Consider the following 20142-nt stretch of genomic DNA (forward strand, 5'->3'; position numbering starts at 1 on the left):
TATGGTATATGAATCAAATAAACAAGTTCAGTGAGGAGAGAGATTCTGCTAAAATGTATTCTAAAATCTAAGCTACCAGGTTCTATCAAGGCTAAAGTACATAATTATTCTTGAGACCACAAATTGTGTCAGGATGAATTTAGTCACAATAGTAACTATTGCTTCAGAGTATAATGAGTTACAATTTTCAACAAATCCAACAAAGGTTAGGAATAGAAGTAACTATATAGGAAGGTCCCCTCAATTTAATACTGTTGGCATGCTGCTGGAATCCTAAGGCATAATTTTACAAAAGCCCCCATATTCCAAGTTTTTAAATATCAAACCCATGTTAAGCAACACTGTATGACAGAAGTAAATGATATGTTTGAATTTGAATCTCAGTTTTGAATTTGTTCAAGAGATTATGCTTCACCATGAATTCAAGCAGAGCATGTATTCTCTAATCAGGAACAGTTTTCTCTTTAGTGTTAGTAAATCTTCTCTCAACTTCTCCAAAATAGGGTATCTGAATACATTAGCGGTTTATCAATCTGTAGTGAAAATTATGCTATTTATACTGATAAATGTATGAATTTTACATTTTCATGTAGTTTGATTGTTCATTACATATATGACTGTGCAATTTATGAACACAGTTATTTTTTAAAGGAGGTTTTATTTTCTCTTTCTTACTCCCCTTGCTTGTTATTAGGAATTACACTAACCTGGACTGATTCCAATGTAAAGTATTGATATATACACAGCAGTAACAAAAGGCAAAGGTGATATTGAAGCATAAATGAGAGAGAAAATAGCAAAAATTTAAATGAACAAAAATATTTATTGATCCTTACAGTGCAAATGGGAGAAGGCAATGGCATCCCACTCCAGTACTCTTGCCTGGAAAATCCCATGGATGGAGGAGCCTGGTAGACTGCAGTCCATGGGGTCGCTAAGAGTCAGGCACGACTGAGCAACTTCACTTTCACTTTTCACTTTCATGCATTGGAGAAGGAAATGGCAACCCACTCCAGTATTCTTGCCTGGAGAATCCCAGGGATGGGGGAGCCTGGTGGGCTGCCGTCTATGGGGTCGCACAGAGTCAGACACGACTAAAGCGACTTAGCAGCACAGTGGCAGCAGCACAGTGCAAATGTGATAGAAAAAATAATTCACTGAGAACGTATTGTCTGCCGGACACTAAGCTAGACATTTCATATATACAGATACGATTTTTCATGTTTTCCCAGTAAAAATCTCATACTTTGAAATATTGTGGAGTTTACCCAAGTTCATCCAAATCATTGGAATAAACTAGAATTTGAGCCAACAAAACATTTTGCTACACTCTTGAGAGTTCAGAAAGTGGAGATCCTTGTAGTTGAGACATTTAGTTCTTAAGTAGCATCAAGAATAATTGCATTTTAAAATAAAGCAGGGGAATTTTAATATTTGGAAAAAAACAGGAATGGGTATGACCAGTCAATGCTTATGGAAATGAGTGTGGCACAGGGAATGGGATCAGGGAGTTGAACAATGTAACAGAGTCAGAAAGCCTACACAACTATTGGTTAGAGCTGTTGATAACTATGAGAAGAAAGGTGGAAGTGGATAAGGTTACTGGGAAGCTTAAATGCCACCCTGAGGAATCGGAATCTATTTTAGAGGCATCAGACACTAAAGGCTTCCAGGAGCAGAGCAATATATTAATAAACCTGATCATGTAACTGACTGGAAAGGGACGTGAAGCACGAAGATTAACTTCAATAATTCATGTATTAGATGAGGAGAACTGAATCTGGAAAATGCTCTAAAAGTAGAGAATACTCTATATAGTAAATTGTACTTGTTAGACAACAAAATGAAAGCCTATTTTTTTCCTGTAGCAAACATGTCATAAATTATTTCATACCACCAATTCTTAATAAGAAGTCTGACACATTCAATAAACATTTTTCTTTTTTTAATTAAATTTTTATTTTTACTTTATTTTACTTTACAATACTGTATTGGTTTTGCCATACATTGACATGAATCCACCACGGGTGTACATGCGATCCCAAACATGAATCCCCCTCCCACCTCCCTCCCCATAACATCCCTCTGGGTCATCCCCGTGCACCAGCCCCAAGCATGCTGTATCCTGCATCGGACATAGACTGGCGATTCGATTCTTACATGATAGTATACATGTTTCAATACCATTCTCCCAAATCATCCCACCCTCTCCCTCTCCCTCTGAGTCCAAAAGTCCGCTATACACATCTGTGTCTTTTTTGCTATCTTGCATACAGGGTCATCATTGCCATCTTTCTAAATTCCATATATACGTGTTAGTATACTGTATTGGTGTTTTTCTTTCTGGCTTACTTCACTCTGTATAATCGGCTCCAGCTTCATCCATCTCATCAGAACTGATTCAAATGTATTCTTTTTAACGGCTGAGTAATACTCCATTGTGTATATGTACCACAGCTTTCTTATCCATTCATCTGCTGATGGACATCTAGGTTGTTTCCATGTCCTGGCTATTATAAACAGTGCTGCGATGAACATTGAGGTACATGTGTCTCTTTCAATTCTGGTTTCCTCAGTGTGTATGCCCAGCAGTGGGATTGTGTTTTTAATATAATTATGTAAGTAAAAGTGTAATATTCTCATTATTTTTATTTTTGAATGAATTAATGAATACCTTTTAAATTCTTGATTCACTTTCTTACATTGTAAATACTGACAGAAATAATTCACATAAACAAAGTTTTTTAGGTTCCTAACATATTTTACAAGCTAAAAGGAATACAGATACCAAAAATTTTGAGAAACTCTGAATTAGATGGATGTTGTACATCCAATATTACCTTCTATTTCAGTGGGTATTTTTAGTTGCTAGACTTGCATGCATTGATTTATGTTTGCCATTTCTAAGGGCACCATGATATTGTTGCATATTTCTGTAATACCCTTGCCCGTCCTTAGCAACACTGAATCCCAGAGGTCTGTAAGGAAAGAACATGTAACTTACTTAGGATCAATGAGACAAAAGAAATTATTTTCTGGAATTTTCAGGCAATTGTGTATCCTATATTTGAAAATAAATCCACAAAACATTTGATGTTTCTCCCTCTGAATGTCATAAGTCGTGCATATATCTGGTACATTAAGTCAGAAACAGAAAAAAACAAGTATCATATATTAATGCTGCTGCTGCTAACTCACTTCAGTCATGTCTGACTCTGTGTGACCCCACAGACGGCAGCCCACCAGGCTCTGCTGTCCTTGGGATTCTCCAGGCAAGAACACTGGAGTGGGTTGCCATTTCCTTCTCTAATGCGTGAAAGTGAAAAGTAAAAGTGAAGTCACTCAGTCATTTCCGTCTCTTAGTGACCCCATGGACTGCAGCCTCCCAGGCTTCTCCATCCATGGAATCTAGAAAAATGGTAGAGATGTACCCATATGCAAAGCATAAACAGAGACACAGAGATAGACAACAAATGTATGGACACCAAGGGGTGGGGGGAAACAGGGAGGTGGGATGAACTGGGAGATTGAGATTGACATACATATACTACTACGCATACAATAGATAAGTAATAAGAACCTACAGTATAGCACAGTGAACTCTACTGGGTGCTCTGTGGTGACAAAGAGGGAATATATGTATACATATAACTGATTCACTTTGCCATACAGCAGAAACTAAAACTACATTGTAAAGCAACTATACTTCAATTTTAAAACTTTTTTAAAAACACCTATACACAGTGGAATAGATGATTAGTCCCGTGATCTAACAGAGGATTTCCCCCTGTTGATGACTTCAAGGTCACCCAAGGTGAAGCTATATTTCAGTAGCAATACATTATGACATCAATATATAAAGCCGACTATCCAAGAACTAACTTGGCCTTCTGAGGCCAAATCTGTGTGTTGAGTAAAAGATGTCAGTGCAATGATGGTAGACAACAAGAAATACTGAATCACCTACTTCTGTGTCTTATTGTGTTCTCTAGCCCTGTTCAGCCTAGATACTTAGTCATCTGATGAATAGCTCCTGGGCACACTCAACCTCAGATATGCAGATGACACCACCCATACGGCAGAAAGTGAAGAGGAGCTAAAAAGCCTCTTGATGAAAGTGAAAGAGGAGAGTGAAAAAGTTGGCTTAAAGCTCAGCATTCAGAAAACGAAGAGCATGGCATGCTGTCATTCATGGGGTCACAAAGAGTCGGACACGACTGAGCGACTGAACTGAACTGAAAGAATGTTCAAGCTACCGGACAATGGCGATCACTTCCCATGCTAGTAAGTTAGTACTCAAAATCCTTCAAGCCAGGCTTCAGCTGTGCTTGAATTGAAAACTCTCAAATGTACAAGCTGGGTTTAGAAAAGGCAGAGGAACCAGACATCAAATTGCTAACATACTGGATCATAAGGAAAGCCAGGAATTCCAGAAAAGCATCGACTTCTGTTTCAATGATTATGCAAAAGCCTTTGACTGTGTGGATCAAAACACACTGAGGAAACTTTTTAAAAAGATGGGAATACCAGAGACCATCTTACTTGTCTCCTGAGAAACCTGTATAAGGGTCAAAAAGCAACAGTTAGAACTTGAAGTGAAGTGAAGTGAAGTGAAAGTCACTCAGTCGTGTCCAACTCTTTGTGACCCCATAGACTATACAGTCCATGGCATTCTCCAGGCCAAAATACTGGAGTGGGTAGCCTTTCCCTTCTCCAAGGGATCTTCCCAACTCAGGAATTGAACCCAGGTCTCCCGCATTGTAGGCAGATTCTTTACCAGCTGAGCCACAAGCGAAGCCCAGTTAGAACCTTAGATGGAATAAATGACTGGCTCAAAATTGGGAAAGGAGTACAAAAGGGCTGTATATTCTCACCTGTTTATTTAACTTATATCCAGAGTGCATCAGGCAAAATGCTGGGTAGGATAAATCACAAGCTGAAATCAAGATTGCCAGGAGAAATAGCAATAATCTTAGTATGCAAATGATACCACTCTAGTGGTAGAAAGCGAAGAATTAAAGATCCTCTTGATGAAGATGAAGGAGGAGAGTGAAAAAACTCGCTTAAAACTCAACATTAAAAGAAAAAAAAAAAACTAAGATCATGGATCTGGTGCCATCATTTAATGGCAAAGAGAAAGGGAAAAAGTGGACACAGTAACAGATTTTCACTTCTTGGGCTCCAAAATCATTGCAGATGGTAACTGCAGCTGTGAAATTAGAATATGCTTGCTTCTTGAAAGGAAGGCTATGACAAACCTAAACAGCATATTAAAAAGCAAAGACATAACTTTGCTGACATAGGTCTATATAGTCAAAGCTATGATCTTTCCAGTAGTCATATATGGATGTAAGAGTTGGACCATAAAGAAGACTGAATGCCGAAGAATTGATGCTTTCGAATTGAGGTGCTGGAGAAGGAGAGTCCCTTTGACAGCAAAGAGTCAAACCAGTCAATCCCAAGGGAAATGAACCCTGAACACTCATCTTAAGGACTGATGCTGAAGCTGAAGCTCCAGAACTTTAGCCACCTGATGCAAACAGCCAATTCATTGGAAAAGACCCTGATGCTCGGAAACATTAAAGGCAAAGGAGAAAAGGGTGACAAAGGATGAGATGGTTGGATGGCATTAGTGATTCAATAGACATGAACTTGAGCAAACTCTGGGAGATGGTGAGGTACAGGGAGGCCTGGCGTGCTGCAGTCCATGGGGTCACAAAGAGTCAGACACAACTTAGTGACTGAACAACAACAACAACCTAAACAGGAAAAGAATTTGAAAAAGATAAGATAAAAATATATATAACTGAATCACTTTGCTGTAACCTGAAACTAACACAACATAAAAAATCAACTATACTCCAATATAAAATAAAACTAAAAAGTAAAACAGCAACACATAAAAGATAATAAAAATAAAAGGGGTTGTAAATTAAAACTAATAATTAGTCTTGTTACTCTCCTATAGTGAAATCATCAGAAGATGGAATATAACTGAAATATACAAGTAGATGTGATAACCTGGAGGAAACTCAGAGAATGAAAGAGAAGTTGGTCAAGTACAGAACCAAGGGGAACACAAACACTGTAAAAGCAAAGAGAGAAACACAACCCAGAATTAAAATTGACATGGAACACTCAGTAAGACAAAAGCAGTGAGTTTTACCACAGAACCAAAGTTGAATATTTTCAATAGTACCAAACACCACAGCTTGGTTAGGCAGATAATTAGATGCTCTTTGGAGTTGCCTTTTTTTCTTTTTCTTTCATGTTGACCTTTCTGTTCACGCTGTTTATTTAAATCTTTTTATTTTTACTTTTACTTTATTTTACTTTACAATACTGTATTGGTTTTGCCATACATTGACATGAATCCACCAATCTTGAATTCCCAATCTTGAACCCTGCCTCCCACCTCTCACCCCATATCATCTCTCTGGATCATCCCCGTGCACCAGCCCCAAGCATCCTGTATCCTGTATCGAACATAGACTGGCGATTCGTTTCTTACATGATAGTATACATGTTTCAATGCCATTCTCCCAAATCATCCCACCCTCTCCCTCTCCCTCAGAGTCCAAAGGTCCGTTCTATACATCTGTGTCTCTTTTGCTATTTCGCATACAGGGTTATCGTGACCATCTTTCTAAATTCAATATATATGTGTTAGTATACTGTATTGGTGTTTTTCTTTCTGGCTTACTTCACTCTGTATAATTGGCTCCAGTTTCATCCACCTCATTAGAACTGATTCAAATGTATTCTTTTTAACGGCTGAGTAATACTCCATTGTGTGTATGTACCACAGCTTTCTTATCCATTCGTCTGCTGATGGACATCTAGGTTGCTTCCATGTCCTGGCTATTATAAACAGTGCTGCGATGAACATTGGGGTACACGTGTCTCTTTCAATTCCGGTTTCCTCAGTGTGTATGCCCAGAAGTGGGATTGTGGGTCATAAGGCAGTTCTATTTGCAATTTTTAAAGGAATCTCCACACTGTTCTCCATAGTGGCTGTACTAGTTTGCATTCCCACCAACAGTGTAAGAGGGTTCCCTTTTCCCCATACCCTCTCCAGCATTTATTGCTTGTAGATTTTTGGATCGCAGCCATTCTGACTGGTGTGAAATGGTACCTCATTGTGGTCTTGATTTGCATTTCTCTGATAATGAGTGATGTTGAGCATCTTTTCATGTGTTTGTTAGCCATCCGTATGTCTTCTTCGGAGAAATGTCTATTTAGTTCTTTGGCCCATTTTTTGATTGGGTCATTTATTTTTTTGGAATTGAGCTGCATAAGTTGCTTGTATATTTTTGAGATTAGTTGTTTGTCAGTTGCTTCATTTGCTATTATTTTCTCCCATTCAGAAGGCTGTCTTTTCACCTTGCTTATATTTTCCTTTGTTGTGCAGAAGCTTTTAATTTTAATTAGATCCCATTTGTTTATTTTTGCTTTTATTTCCAGTATTCTGGGAGGTGGGTCATAGAGGATCCTGCTGTGATTTATGTCGGAGAGTGTTTTGCCTATGTTCTCCTCTAGGAGTTTTATAGTTTCTGTTCTTATGTTTAGATCTTTAATCCATTTTGAGTTTATTTTTGTGTATGGTGTTAGAAAGTGATCTAGTTTCATTCTTTTACAAGTGGTTGACCAGTTTTCCCAGCACCACTTGTTAAAGAGATTGTCTTTAATCTATTGTATATTCTTGTCTCCTTTGTCGAAGATAAGGTGTCCATAGGTGTGTGTATATATATCTGGGCTTTCTATTTTGTTCCATTGATCTGTATTTCTGTCTTTGTGCCAGTACCATACTGTCTTGATGACTGTGGCTTTGTAGTAGAGCCTGAAGTCAGGCAGGTTGATTCTTCCAGTTCCATTCTTCTTTCCCAAGATTGCTTTGGCTATTCAAGGTTTTTTGTATTCCATACAAATTGTGAAATTATTTGTTTTAGCTCTGTGAAAAATACCATTGGTTGCTTGATAGGGATTGCACTGAATCTATAGATTGCTTTGGGTAGTATACTCATTTTCACTATATTGATTCTTCCAATCCATGAACATGGTATATTTATCCATCTATTAGTGTCCTCTTTGATTTCTTTCATCAGTGTTTCATAATTTTCTATGTATAGGTCTTTAGTTTCTTTAGGTAGGTATAGTCCTAAGTATTTTATTCTTTTCGTTGCAATGGTGAATGGAATTGTTTCCTTAATTTCTCTTTCTATATTTTCTCATTATTAGTGTATAGGAATGCAAGGGATTTCTGAGTGTTTATTTTATATCCTGCAACTTTACTATATTCATTGATTAGCTCTAATAATTTTCTGGTGGAGTCTTTAGGGTTTTCTATATAGAGGATCATGTCATCTGCAAACAGTGAGAGTTTTACTTCTTTTCCAATTTGGATTCCTTTTATTTCTTTTTCTGCTCTGATTGCTGTGGCCAAAGCTTCCAGAACTATGTTGAATAGTAGCAGTGAAAGTGGGGACCCTTGTCTTGTTCCTGACTTTAGGGGAAATGCTTTCAGTTTTTCACCGTTGAGGATAATGTTTGCTGTGGGTTTGTCATATATAGCTTTTGAGAGAAAGGGTTCAGGGAATTATCAGGGAAGGACTCAAACACAACAATTTTCAATTTTCCCATGCCCTATAAGTACGTATAAGTAAGATACTTTGAATATGTCCTATATCATGTATGGAGAAGGCAATAGCATCCCACTCCAGTACCCTTGCCTGGAAAATCCCATGGACGGAGGAGCCTGGTAGGCTGCAGTCCATGGGGTCGCTAAGAGTCAGACATGACTGAGAGATTTCACTTTCACTTCTCACTTTCATGCATTGGAGAAGAAAATGGCAACCCACTCCAGTGTTCTTGCCTGGAGAATCCCAGGGACAGAGGAGCCTGGTAGGAGGCCATCTATAGGGTTGCACAGAGTCGGACAAGACTGAAGCAACTTACTTCAGCCCAACCATCCACTTTCTAACTAGGTCTTGCTATATCAACTTTCCAAAACTTAACATATGCTTCCAATCTGCTGTTTCTTTTCTACATGTGCTTCATGTATTACAATCCTACTTATCCACCAAGGTTCATGTGAAATGATACTTTCAATGAAAAAAATCTTTTTTTTTCTTTCAGGTCTCTATTCATTTTATTCTCCTTATGTTCATATTATGTGTTTATACTTTTTTATACCACAGCTTGAGTTGTTTCCTCATTACCAATGCAACTCTTTTCTCCCCACTAGATTATGAACTTCTTTTCAGGAGCCATTACTAAAATCTAAGAACTCCTTATCCTGTGCTTATTCTATGCACTGTTGTTTCCAACACCCTGTATATTGTAAATACTTGATTTAAGGTTAAACAGAACTGAAATTTGAAAAATCAGTGCAGCTTGTACTGAGGATCTAACTCATTTCGTTGTCAGGAGCCCAGAAGATGTAAGACATGACCAATGACATGTGAATATTTAGCCAGTGTCTTTACAATCAAGACACATAACACATACAATTCATATTTGATAAAGTCACAAATGCATTATAAAGGTAGGTAATTATCACAAAGACCAGGAAAAAGAAAACCTTTTAATTTAGAGGGAGGACTAGAAAAATCCTCAGGAAAGAGATCTCATTTGAGATCAAGAATGAGTAGGACTAGGGTGACAGACAGTGAGAAAAGATATTTTAGATGAGGAAACATAAGCAAATTAATGAAGCAGGTGCACAGAGGAAGAGTGAAGGAATGTACATGGCCAAGTGCCCTGAGGTGAGAGGAAGAAAGCAAAGTGAGAAGCAAGATACAGAGAAACTGTGCAGCAACAGGGCTGGCAAAATAAGGGGAAATTATTTGTTTAAAAATGAACCAAAGACCATTTCAAATACATGAGCAAGGGGGTATTATCTTTTTTTTCATCATCAGGCAAATATTTGTTCAGCACGTGAAAGTGTCACATATTATTCAAGTGTTAAAAATAAATAAATGAACATAAGAGAGACATCTCTTCCCTCTTAAGCTCATAGAGGCTGGGAGGAGAGTGACTGATTACAGATGTACTAACAAATATACAGCATGCTGAAGAGTGATTATTAGAATTAAGGGGGAATCAGCATAATAAAGACAAATACAGCTGCTGTAAATTTAAAAGGAAAGAGAATAGTCTCAGTATTTCATATGTAGAAATATATAATATTAATAACATCAAAGTTTCCAAAATGGGTTTTGGAGGACATGGAGCCAAAGTCAATTCACAGAGGGAAGAAGTTGATATCCTGGCTGAATCTTCTACACCTCCAAATCCAATCATCTTTCATAAACAATATTAATCCCATAAACATATTAATTCCTCCAGTAGGAGGTGAAACCAACCTGACTCTTCTGACCGTTTTACATTTTACGCAAAGAATGAAAAGAATCATAAAAATTAGGTCAGTTAAATAAGATTCAGCAAGATGATCTCAAACTACCTTACTGACTTTAATGAAGGTCTTTCACTTTAAATTTTTCATTCATGCTCAGTGGCTAAATTATGTCTGGTTCTTTGTGACCCCATGGATTGCAGCCCACCAGGCGCCTCTGTCCATGGAATTTTCTAGACAAGAATACTGGAGTGGGTTGCCATTTCAAGAATACTGGAGTGGGTTGCCATTTCCTCCTCCAGGGGATCTTCCCCAACCACAGGTCATCTTTAATTAAAGTTAGATAGTGTATGTCATAGTGACCTAATCTCCCCATGGAAATACAGTGAGGTCATTGCAAGGAAATCCCTTTAGCATCTGATGGAAAATTTAAATTTGTATGGAAAATAATTATTGACACTGGCCTATTAGTAGCCTTCCAGTTGTTTATTCTTTTAATCCCAAATGCATTAGAGGTTTATATTCTGAAATTCTAGTACACCTAAACCATAAAGCAATCAATGAGGTGTTACAAACCACTTCTCAGTGAAATCAAGGTAAGAGGAATAGTCTAGTTGACTTTTAATATTAATATCAATAATATTTATTTTTCTGAATCATTGAGCATTTTTTGTTGTTGCTAGATTTCATCTAGTTAGTTATCATTCTAGCTAGTCTCAAAACTGAAGACTATGGGAACTAGGATGAGAATATTTATTGCAATTTATGCTGACCTGTTTATAAGCTAGAACTTCAAAAAATACAGGTAAGAACAGAATATAATTCTGTTATATCATTCAGGACTACATACAGAAAGTTTTTTCTGTCTTAGCTGTTAAATATTTTGAAACAAAAAAATAAAGAAAACTTTCAGCCAGTGCCTGGAATTTGGAATTCAAATAAACCACTTTGACTGAAGAATTTATGTAATTGAAACTCAGTCAAAATGTTCTTGTAGATCACTAAATAATAATAGAACATAGCCTTTAAAAGAAAAACAAGATTTTTTTTCATAAATCACATTAAGATTTAAAGGATTTTCTCTCTTCCTAAGTGTTAGAAAACTAAAGTATACAAGCATGACTTGCTTTTATTTATTAGCTCTTACATACTGTGACATACTTCAGAAAATCTTACATAATTTTCCCAGGAAGGAGTCAAATAGTAGATACACTAATTCAGGTAAAAGGAAGAGACACAGATTTTTTAAAACAATGAATTTCAATACTATCCTTTGTAAACTATTCTTCATAATTAAATTTCAATTTTCAGACACCAAATAGTTCATTAAGGATGTTTGGTAGGATACTGAAAACAAGTTCACCCATCCCAGGTCACTGAACTGGACATAGGACTGGAATCAATCATGCTTTTTTCCCATAGCTCTCCACAGCTGTTATAGAAGTATAAGTCACAGGAAACCTCAAAGTATCTAGAGTATGATGCAAGGAGCTCAATCCAGTACTCTGTAACAACCTAGAAGGGTGGGATAGGGTGGGAGATGGGAGGGAGTTTCAAGAGGGAGGGGACACACGTGCACCTATGACTGATGCATGTTGACGTATGGCAGAAACCAACACAATATTGTAAAGCACTTATCCTGCAATTAAACATAAACTTAAACATAAGAAATCGTGCATGCACACATGAAACAAAAGCAATATTGGATTTTACATAAGCAATTCTAGTTTGCATTGGGTTTATAAGACACTTTTGATCGTGCAACAAATGGAGACTGGTATACAGTCTGGGGCACTGAGTAAACTTCATTAAGTATTATATATAAAATTATGCTTAATATAAAAGAGGAAAGGATTTAGATATTTGGGTACCTTCAAAGAGAATAATGGATTTAGCATGACACTGGGAAAACAGATAAAAGAGGTGATAATCTATGGGTATTTCTTTTCTTAGCTTTCCAAGGTAGTTTTCTTTAATAAGAACATGCCTCTCCTTAACCCTTAGTGATTTTCATGCAATTCCTAAGATATAAATTTAATATATCTGTGTACACAATTTAAACATACCCTCTACTGAGAAAGTATATGAAAAATATTGCTCAATTTAATATATACACACACATATACATACACACACACACACACACATATATATATATAAAGTGACTTGATATTTATTTTAAGGACCTCTAATATAAAAACTGACATATGTTATTTGGGAATGTTGAATCAAATATGAGTGTCCTGGATATGTATTGGAGAAGGAAATGGCAATCCACTCCAGTATTCTTGCCTGGAAAATTCCATGGTCAGAAGAGCCTGGTGGGCTACAGTCTACAGTCAATGGGGTCACAAAGAGCCAGACACAACTGAGTACACGTACAGACACACTGATACATAGAGAATTCTTCATGAATTCTTAAAGACAAGCCTTTTCCATTGTAAACATCCTCCCTAGAATTAGCAAAATATTCTTGGGAAATCTGAGTTTCAGAGTCAAGACCATAAAAGCTGACATTACAGAGAAATGAATGTCTCATACAGGTATGTGTCCCTGTTTCCCAGAGGAAATAAGAAAGAACTCTATTCAATATTTAAAAAAAAAAAAAAAGAATTTTGAAGGGAAAATTATTGGCATTATAATTTCAAATCTTATCTCCACAATTCCTATGTCAACAGAAAAGGTGGATATGACTGAGGATAACCACTCGTTGACAACACAGTTTATTCTGATAGGATTTACAAATCATCCAGAGCTGAAGACCCTTCTGTTTCAGGTGTTCTTTACCATCTATCTGATCACCATGGTGGGGAATCTTGGACTGGTGGCATTGATAGTTACAGAGCATCGTCTTCACACACCAATGTACATCTTCTTGGGTAACCTTGCACTGATGGATTCCTTTTGTTCCAGTGCCATTACCCCGAAGATACTAGAGAACCTTTTTTCTAAAGACAGAATGATTTCCCTCTATGAATGCATGGCACAATTTTATTGTCTCTGCCTTGCTGAAACTACAGATTGCTTTCTCCTGGCAGCAATGGCCTATGATCGCTATGTGGCCATCTGCAAACCACTGCAGTACCACACTATGATGTCAAAGAAACTCTGCATTCAGATGACCACAGGGGCCTACATAGCTGGAAACATTCATCCCACAATTCATGTAGGGTTTCTGTTTAGGTTAACTTTCTGTAAGTCTCACCAAATCAATCACTTTTTGTGTGATGTCCTTCCATTATACAGACACTCTTGTGTGGATCCTTATATCAATGAATTGATGATATTCATCTTTGCAGGGTCAGTTTTAGTCTTCACTATTGCCACAGTAATAATCTCTTACCTTTTTATTCTTTTCACAATTTTCAAGATGAAGTCCAAAGAGGGAAAAGGCAAAGCCTTATCTACTTGTGCATCCCACTTTGTCTCTGTCTCAATATTCTATGGTTCCCTTCTTTTCATGTATGTTCGACCAAATTCAGTTAATGACGAAGATAAAGATATACCTGTTGCTATTTTTTATACTCTGGTGATTCCCTTGTTAAACCCATTTATTTATAGCCTAAGAAATAAGGAAGTCATAAATGCTATGAAAAAAATTATGAAGAATTTATAACATTATGAGACATATATCATCCTTATGGACAACTGATTATAATGTCACTAAACTTCCAAAATCAAGGAACAGCAAGAAAATGGAAAAAGGCCATGACATATATAACACTGAATTACTAAAACATGATGATGTATTAGTCAAATAAAGATGTTCAAAAGAAGAGAGTATGGTAAATATATTTCTAAATCTAAACTACTAGTTTCATTAGGAATAACTAAATACAGTTGAGGTCACAATTGTGTCACCGTATAATCAATTACACTAGTAACTGTATTTCAAAGTATAATAACTTAAAATCTTCAACAAATTCAGCAAAGGCTAAGCATAGAAAGTGAAAGTATTAGTCTCTCAGTCATGTCCAACTCTTTGTAACCCCATGGGCTGAAGCCTGCCAGGTTCCTCTGCCCATGGAATTTTCTAGGCAAGAATACTGGAGTGGGTAGCCATTCCCTTCTCCAGGGATCTTTCCGACCCAGGGATCAAACCTGGGTCTCCCACATTGCGGGTGGATTCTTTATTGTCTGAGCCAACAGTTTGAAGCCAGTCACCTCCATTCATATAAAAGTCACTTCCATTCAATATCTTTGGCAAATTTCAGGAATCCCAAGGCATAATATTACAAGCTCCCTTATATCCCAAGTTATCAAATATTAGTCTCCTCTTAAGCATCACCATGTGACAGAAGTAAACTATATATTTCATTTGATTCTCAATTTGTTCAACAGATTTTGTTTGAAAATGAAATCACACAGAATATATATTCACCAGTCAAGAATATTCTTTAGTATACTATAGTCAATTTTTGGTCAAGTTCTCTGAAAAACAGTATCTATAAATTTGTGTTGAATAATTCTCTACCTGAAGATGATACTAATTATATTGACATCACTATGGATTTGATGATTTCATATAGTTTGATTCGATGACCATCATATATGACAATTCAACACCTGAATATATTCTTAAATAAAGCTTTTTCTCTCTGATATTATTATCTGTCTTGTTTGTTATTAGGAATACCACCAACTTGGACTGATTCCAAGGTAAAGTATTGGTATATACATAGCATTAACAAAAAGTTGCAGGTCCTGATAAAGCAAAAATGAGGCATAAAATAGTAAAAATGTAAATATCTAAACAATATTTTTATCTTTACATGTGCAAACATAGAAGAAAAAAGTAATTTATAATTAGAACTTGTTCTCTGGTTGGTGCTAAGCTAGACCTTTCATATATATTACCTGTCAAGTTATCAGATGTGATATTTTCATGCTTTTCATCAGTAAAAACCTCATACTTTGCGGTATTGAGGAGCTTGCCCAAGTTCATCAGATTTAGCTAGAATTTGAATCAATTATTTGCCGGGGTCCAGCCCCGGTGGATCCAGGGTGATTCGAAGGTGGGGACGGAGTCAGCGTCGTTGGAAAAATACATATTTAATCACAGATATAGAGAGATTAGAAATGGATAGTGTAGTAGGAAGATTAGTGGAGAAAGAGGCTGAATAACTTGGATTACATGGAATAGCATCCATGCTCCAGATGGGAATTCAGCCAGAAAAACAGGAGCAAGAAAGAAGCGACATGGGGGAATCAGTCTTTCAGGAAACTGATCCATTTTCTTTATTTTTAGGTTTGCTTATATACCTTTTGTTACACATAGGGATGAATACAGAGTCACGGGCGGGGGGGGGGGGGGGTGTCAGCAGTCCTGACCTTTATCAAAATCAGGTGCTTCACATAAAAAGGTCTTAGGAATTTTATGATCCTTTCTTTCTGATAACCAAAAACTTATTTTTTCCAAGGGTGTTTTTTCTTAAACCAGGCACCACCCTCCAAATAAAGTTACATTCCTATAGGGTGAGGGTGTAGTGAGTTACAATCAAGAAAGGAATTTATTTAACCCAAGGTTAACATGATTAGTCTTAAAGGTTAATACTTATTTCTCCTATATGTTAGTTATATTCATTATAAGGGTAGGGAACATGGAGATTTAGCAGCAAACATCAGCCCAACAAATGAAAATCCTTTCACCAATGCTCCCCTTAAGATCTATTTAGTCTTAAGACAGTGATAAAGCTACATTTTCACATAGCAAGGACACAGTGATTTATAACAAAGTACAGTGATCTATTACAAAAGAGAAAATCCATTAACTCAAAAAGTCTAGTATTGCTAACATCAAAAACTACTATATTTCCTTTTCTATATTCCAAATACATTGATTAATATATTCCCAGGTGCCTAAGGATATGGAGGCCTGGCGGCAATCATTGACTCAACAAGAAGAAAAAGCCCTATGCTAATTAAGACTCTCAAAATACTCCAAAACTCTGTGCTGTTTATGGTTAAGAGGTAGTAAACAATCATGTGCACAGTGGCAGGAGTATGGATAATCCTATCACACAAGCTAGTCTGTCAGCAGAAAGGTTTGACCTGAGACATCCTTGTCCCACCCAGAGCAGGGAGTTAGCAGCAATTATTGACACAACAAATGAAAAACCCTTCACCAATATAATTCCTAACCAACCCATTATACTAATAATTTCTAACTCCCCAAAAGAATTTGCCTTTAGTAAGTCTAAAACATCTCATGCCTCTCAGATTGGGAGGCTGTAAACAATCACATGTGGCCAGACGAACCTATACAGGTGGGCTAGATAACCTTCAGAGGAGTCTGAAACACTCTTGTCACGCCCAAGAATTTTTATTGCCTTGGAGCTGCACATTTACTCCTTCTCCAAGAAAAACGGTTATGGAGGAGAGCATAAAACAGACTCTGGTTTTGGGATTAGATGCTCGGGAACAGGGGGTTTCCTGAGGCTTGATCACGCCTTTGCATATGCCAGCTTCGTTCCTCATGACCTTTGCCATGGGCGGAGTTCCTCACGCTGGCTCCCAGCAATTATTACTTTTTCCCCACATGCTTGGGAGTTCCAAAAAAGGAGATTCTTGTAGCCTAAAGTATTTACTTCTTAGTAGCATCAGAGGTAACCTGTGCCTTAAAAATGAAGAAAAAATGATATCTGGAGGGAAACAGGAATGATGATGACCAGATTCAATGTTTATGGAAAAGAGTGTGGTACTGGAAGTGGAGGATGGGGACAGAGTCAGAAAGTGGGCAAAATTGTTGCAGAGAGATATTGGTGAATATGGGGGAAAGGGGAGAAGCAGATCAAGTCACTTGAGAATTCTAAATGTCACCCCAAGAAATCTGAATTTATTTTAGAGCCATGAGACACTTAAGTGTCCTTGGAGCAGAGTAATACAATTGTACACTTCAAAAACCTGATCGTGCAACTGACTAGAAAGAGACTAAAGCAAGAAGACTAAGTCTATATCAGATGAGGAAAACAGAAACTGGAGAATACTCTGAAAGTAGAGGAATGCATAGACAGGAGCAATAGTTGAAAGAAAAGAATAGTAAATTGTAGCTGTTGGATAATAAAATGAAGGCCTATTTTTTTTTCCATGAAAACAAAACATGATATGACTCATTTCATATCACCAATACTTAACAAGGTACCTAACACATTTGGTTATTCATTAACATTTCCTTCAATATATTTTAACTATATAAGCAAATATATACTAGGCTTATTTTACTTTTGACTGGATTTTAAATTTTAATTTCATGGTTTTTATTTCTAACACTATAAATATAGATAGACATATTACAATATAAATGTTCAGTTCTTTATGGTCATAAGATACTTTATGAGGAAAAAAGGTATCTAGATAACAAAATCTTTGAAAGCTCAGAATTAGAGGGATGTTGTATGTTGGGCTGGATAAAGCACAAGCTGGAATCAAGATTGCCGGGAAAAATATCAATAACCTCAGATATGCAGATGACACCACCCTTAAGGCAGAAAGTGAAGAAGAATTAAAGAGCCTCTTGATGAGAGTGAAAACGGAGAGTGAAAAAGTTGGCTTAAAGCTCAACATTCAGAAAACTAAGATCATGGCATCCGGTCCCATCCAAGTGACCAGTGACCAAGTGAAGTTGCTCAGTCGTGTCCAACTTTTTGCAACCCCATGGACTGTAGCCTACCACACTCCTCCATCTATGGGATTTTCCAGGCAAGAGTACTGGAGTGGGTTGCCATTTCCTTCTCCAGAGGATCTTCCCAACCCAGGGATCAAACCAAGGTCTCCTGCATTGTAGGCAGATGCTTTACCATCTGAGCCACAAAGGAAGTCCTTCCAGTCTCCTCAGTTCAATTCAGTCCTCAGTCCAGTCTGACTCTTTGCGACCCCGTGAATTGCAGCACGCCAGGCCTCCCTGTCCATCACCAACCCGCGGAGTTCACTCAGACTCGAGTCCCTTGAGTCAGTGATGCCATCCAGCCATCTCATCCTCTGTCGTCCTCTTCTTCTCCTGCCCCCAATCCCTCCCAGCATCAGAGTCTTTTCCAATGAGTCAACTCTTCGCATGAGGTGGCCAAAGTACTGGAGTTTCAGCTTTAGCATCATTCCTTCCAAAGAAATCTCAGGGCTGATCTTCAGAATGGACTTGTTGGATCTCCTTGCAGTCCAAGGGACACTCAAGAGTCTTCACCAACACCACAGTTCAAAAGCATCAATTCTTCGGCGTTCAGCCTTCTTCACAGTCCAACTCTCACATCCATACATGACTACTGGAAAACCATAGCCTTGACTAGACGGACCTTAGTCAGCAAAGTAATGTCTCTGCTTTTCAATATACTATCTAGGTTGCTCATAACTTTTCTTCCAAGGAGTAAGTGTCTTTTAATTTCATGGCTGCAGTCAACATCTGCAGTGATTTTGGAGCCCAAAAAAATAAAGTCTGACACTGTTTCCACTCTTTCCCCATCTATTTGCCATGAAGAAATGGGACCCAATGCCATGATCTTCGTTTTCTGAATGTTGAGCTTTAAGCCAACTTTTTCACTCTCCTCTTTCACTTTCATCAAGAGGCTCTTTAGTTCCTCTTCACTTTCTGCCATAAGGGTGGTGTCATCTGCATATCTGAGGTGACTGATATTTCTCCCGGCAATCTTGATTCCAGCTTGTGTTTCTTCCAGTCCAGCGTTTCTCATGATGTACTCTGCATAGAAGTTAAATAAGCAGGGTGACAATATACAGCCTTGATGTACTCCTTTTCCTATTTGCAACCAGTCTGTTGTTCCATGTCCAGTTCTAACTGTTGCTTCCTGGCCTGCATACAGATTTCTCAAGAGGCAGGTTAGGCGGTCTGGTATTCCCATCTCTTTTAGAATTTTCCACAGTTTATTGTGATCCACACAGTCAAAGGCTTTGGCATAGTCAATAAAGCAGAAATAGATGTTTTTCTGGAACTCTTGCTTTTTCCATGATCCAGCGGATATTGGCTATTTGATCTCTGGTTCCTCTGCTTTTTCTAAAACCAGCTTGAACATCAGGAAGTTCATGGTTCACGTATTGCTGAATCCTGGCTTGGAGAATTTTGAGCATTATTTTACCAGCATGTGAGATGAGTGCAACTGTGCAATAATTTGAGCATTCTTTGGCATTGCCTTTCTTTGGGATTGAAATGAAAACTGACCTTTTCCAGCCCTGTGGCCACTGCTGAGTTTTCCAAACTTGCTGGCATATTGAATGTAGCACTTTCACAGCATCATCTTTCAGGATTTGAAATAGCTCTACTGGAATTCCATCACCTCCACTAGCTTTGTTCGTAGTGATGCTTTCTAAGGCCCACTTGACTTCACATTCCAGGATGTCTGGCTCTAGGTCAGTGATCACACCATCGTGATTATCCGGGTCGTGAAGATCTTTTTGTACAATTCTTCTGTGTATTCTTGCCATCTCTTCTTAATATCTTCTGCTTCTGTTAGGTCCCTACCATTTCTGTCCTTTATCAAGCCCATCTTTGCATGAAATGTTCCCTAGGTATCTCTAATTTTCTTGAAGAGATCTCTAGTCTTTCCCATTCTGTTCTTTTCCTCTATTTCTTTGCATTGATTGCTGAAGAAGGCTTTCTTATCTCTTTTTGATATCTTTGGAACTCTGCATTCAGATGCTTATATCTTTCCTTGTCTCCTTGGCTTTTCACTTCTCTTCTTTTCACAGCTATTTGTAAGGCTTCCCCAGACAGCCATTTTGCTTTTTTGCATTTCTTTTCCATGGGGATGGTCTTGATCCCTATCTCCTGTACAATGTCATGAACC

At 37.6% G+C, this 20142-nt stretch overlaps 1 protein-coding gene across 1 annotated transcript; it reads left to right on the forward strand.

The window, feature by feature from the left end:
- The first annotated feature begins 13043 nt into the window (after positions 1 to 13043).
- LOC101108279 (olfactory receptor 5K3-like) lies at positions 13044 to 13970 on the forward strand. The gene has a single exon (XM_004003767.2). The coding sequence runs from the start codon at positions 13044 to 13046 to the stop codon at positions 13968 to 13970; it is 927 nt and encodes a 308-aa protein (XP_004003816.1).
- The last annotated feature ends 6172 nt before the right edge of the window (positions 13971 to 20142 follow it).

This window comes from Ovis aries, chromosome 1 (assembly GCF_016772045.2).
Source record: "Ovis aries strain OAR_USU_Benz2616 breed Rambouillet chromosome 1, ARS-UI_Ramb_v3.0, whole genome shotgun sequence".
Lineage (NCBI taxonomy): Eukaryota > Metazoa > Chordata > Mammalia > Artiodactyla > Bovidae > Ovis > Ovis aries.

Bases quoted from the DNA above. Each gene is read 5' to 3' on its own strand.
- LOC101108279 (XM_004003767.2), top strand. From the start codon at position 13,044: ATGACTGAGGATAACCACTCGTTGACAACACAGTTTATTCTGATAGGA.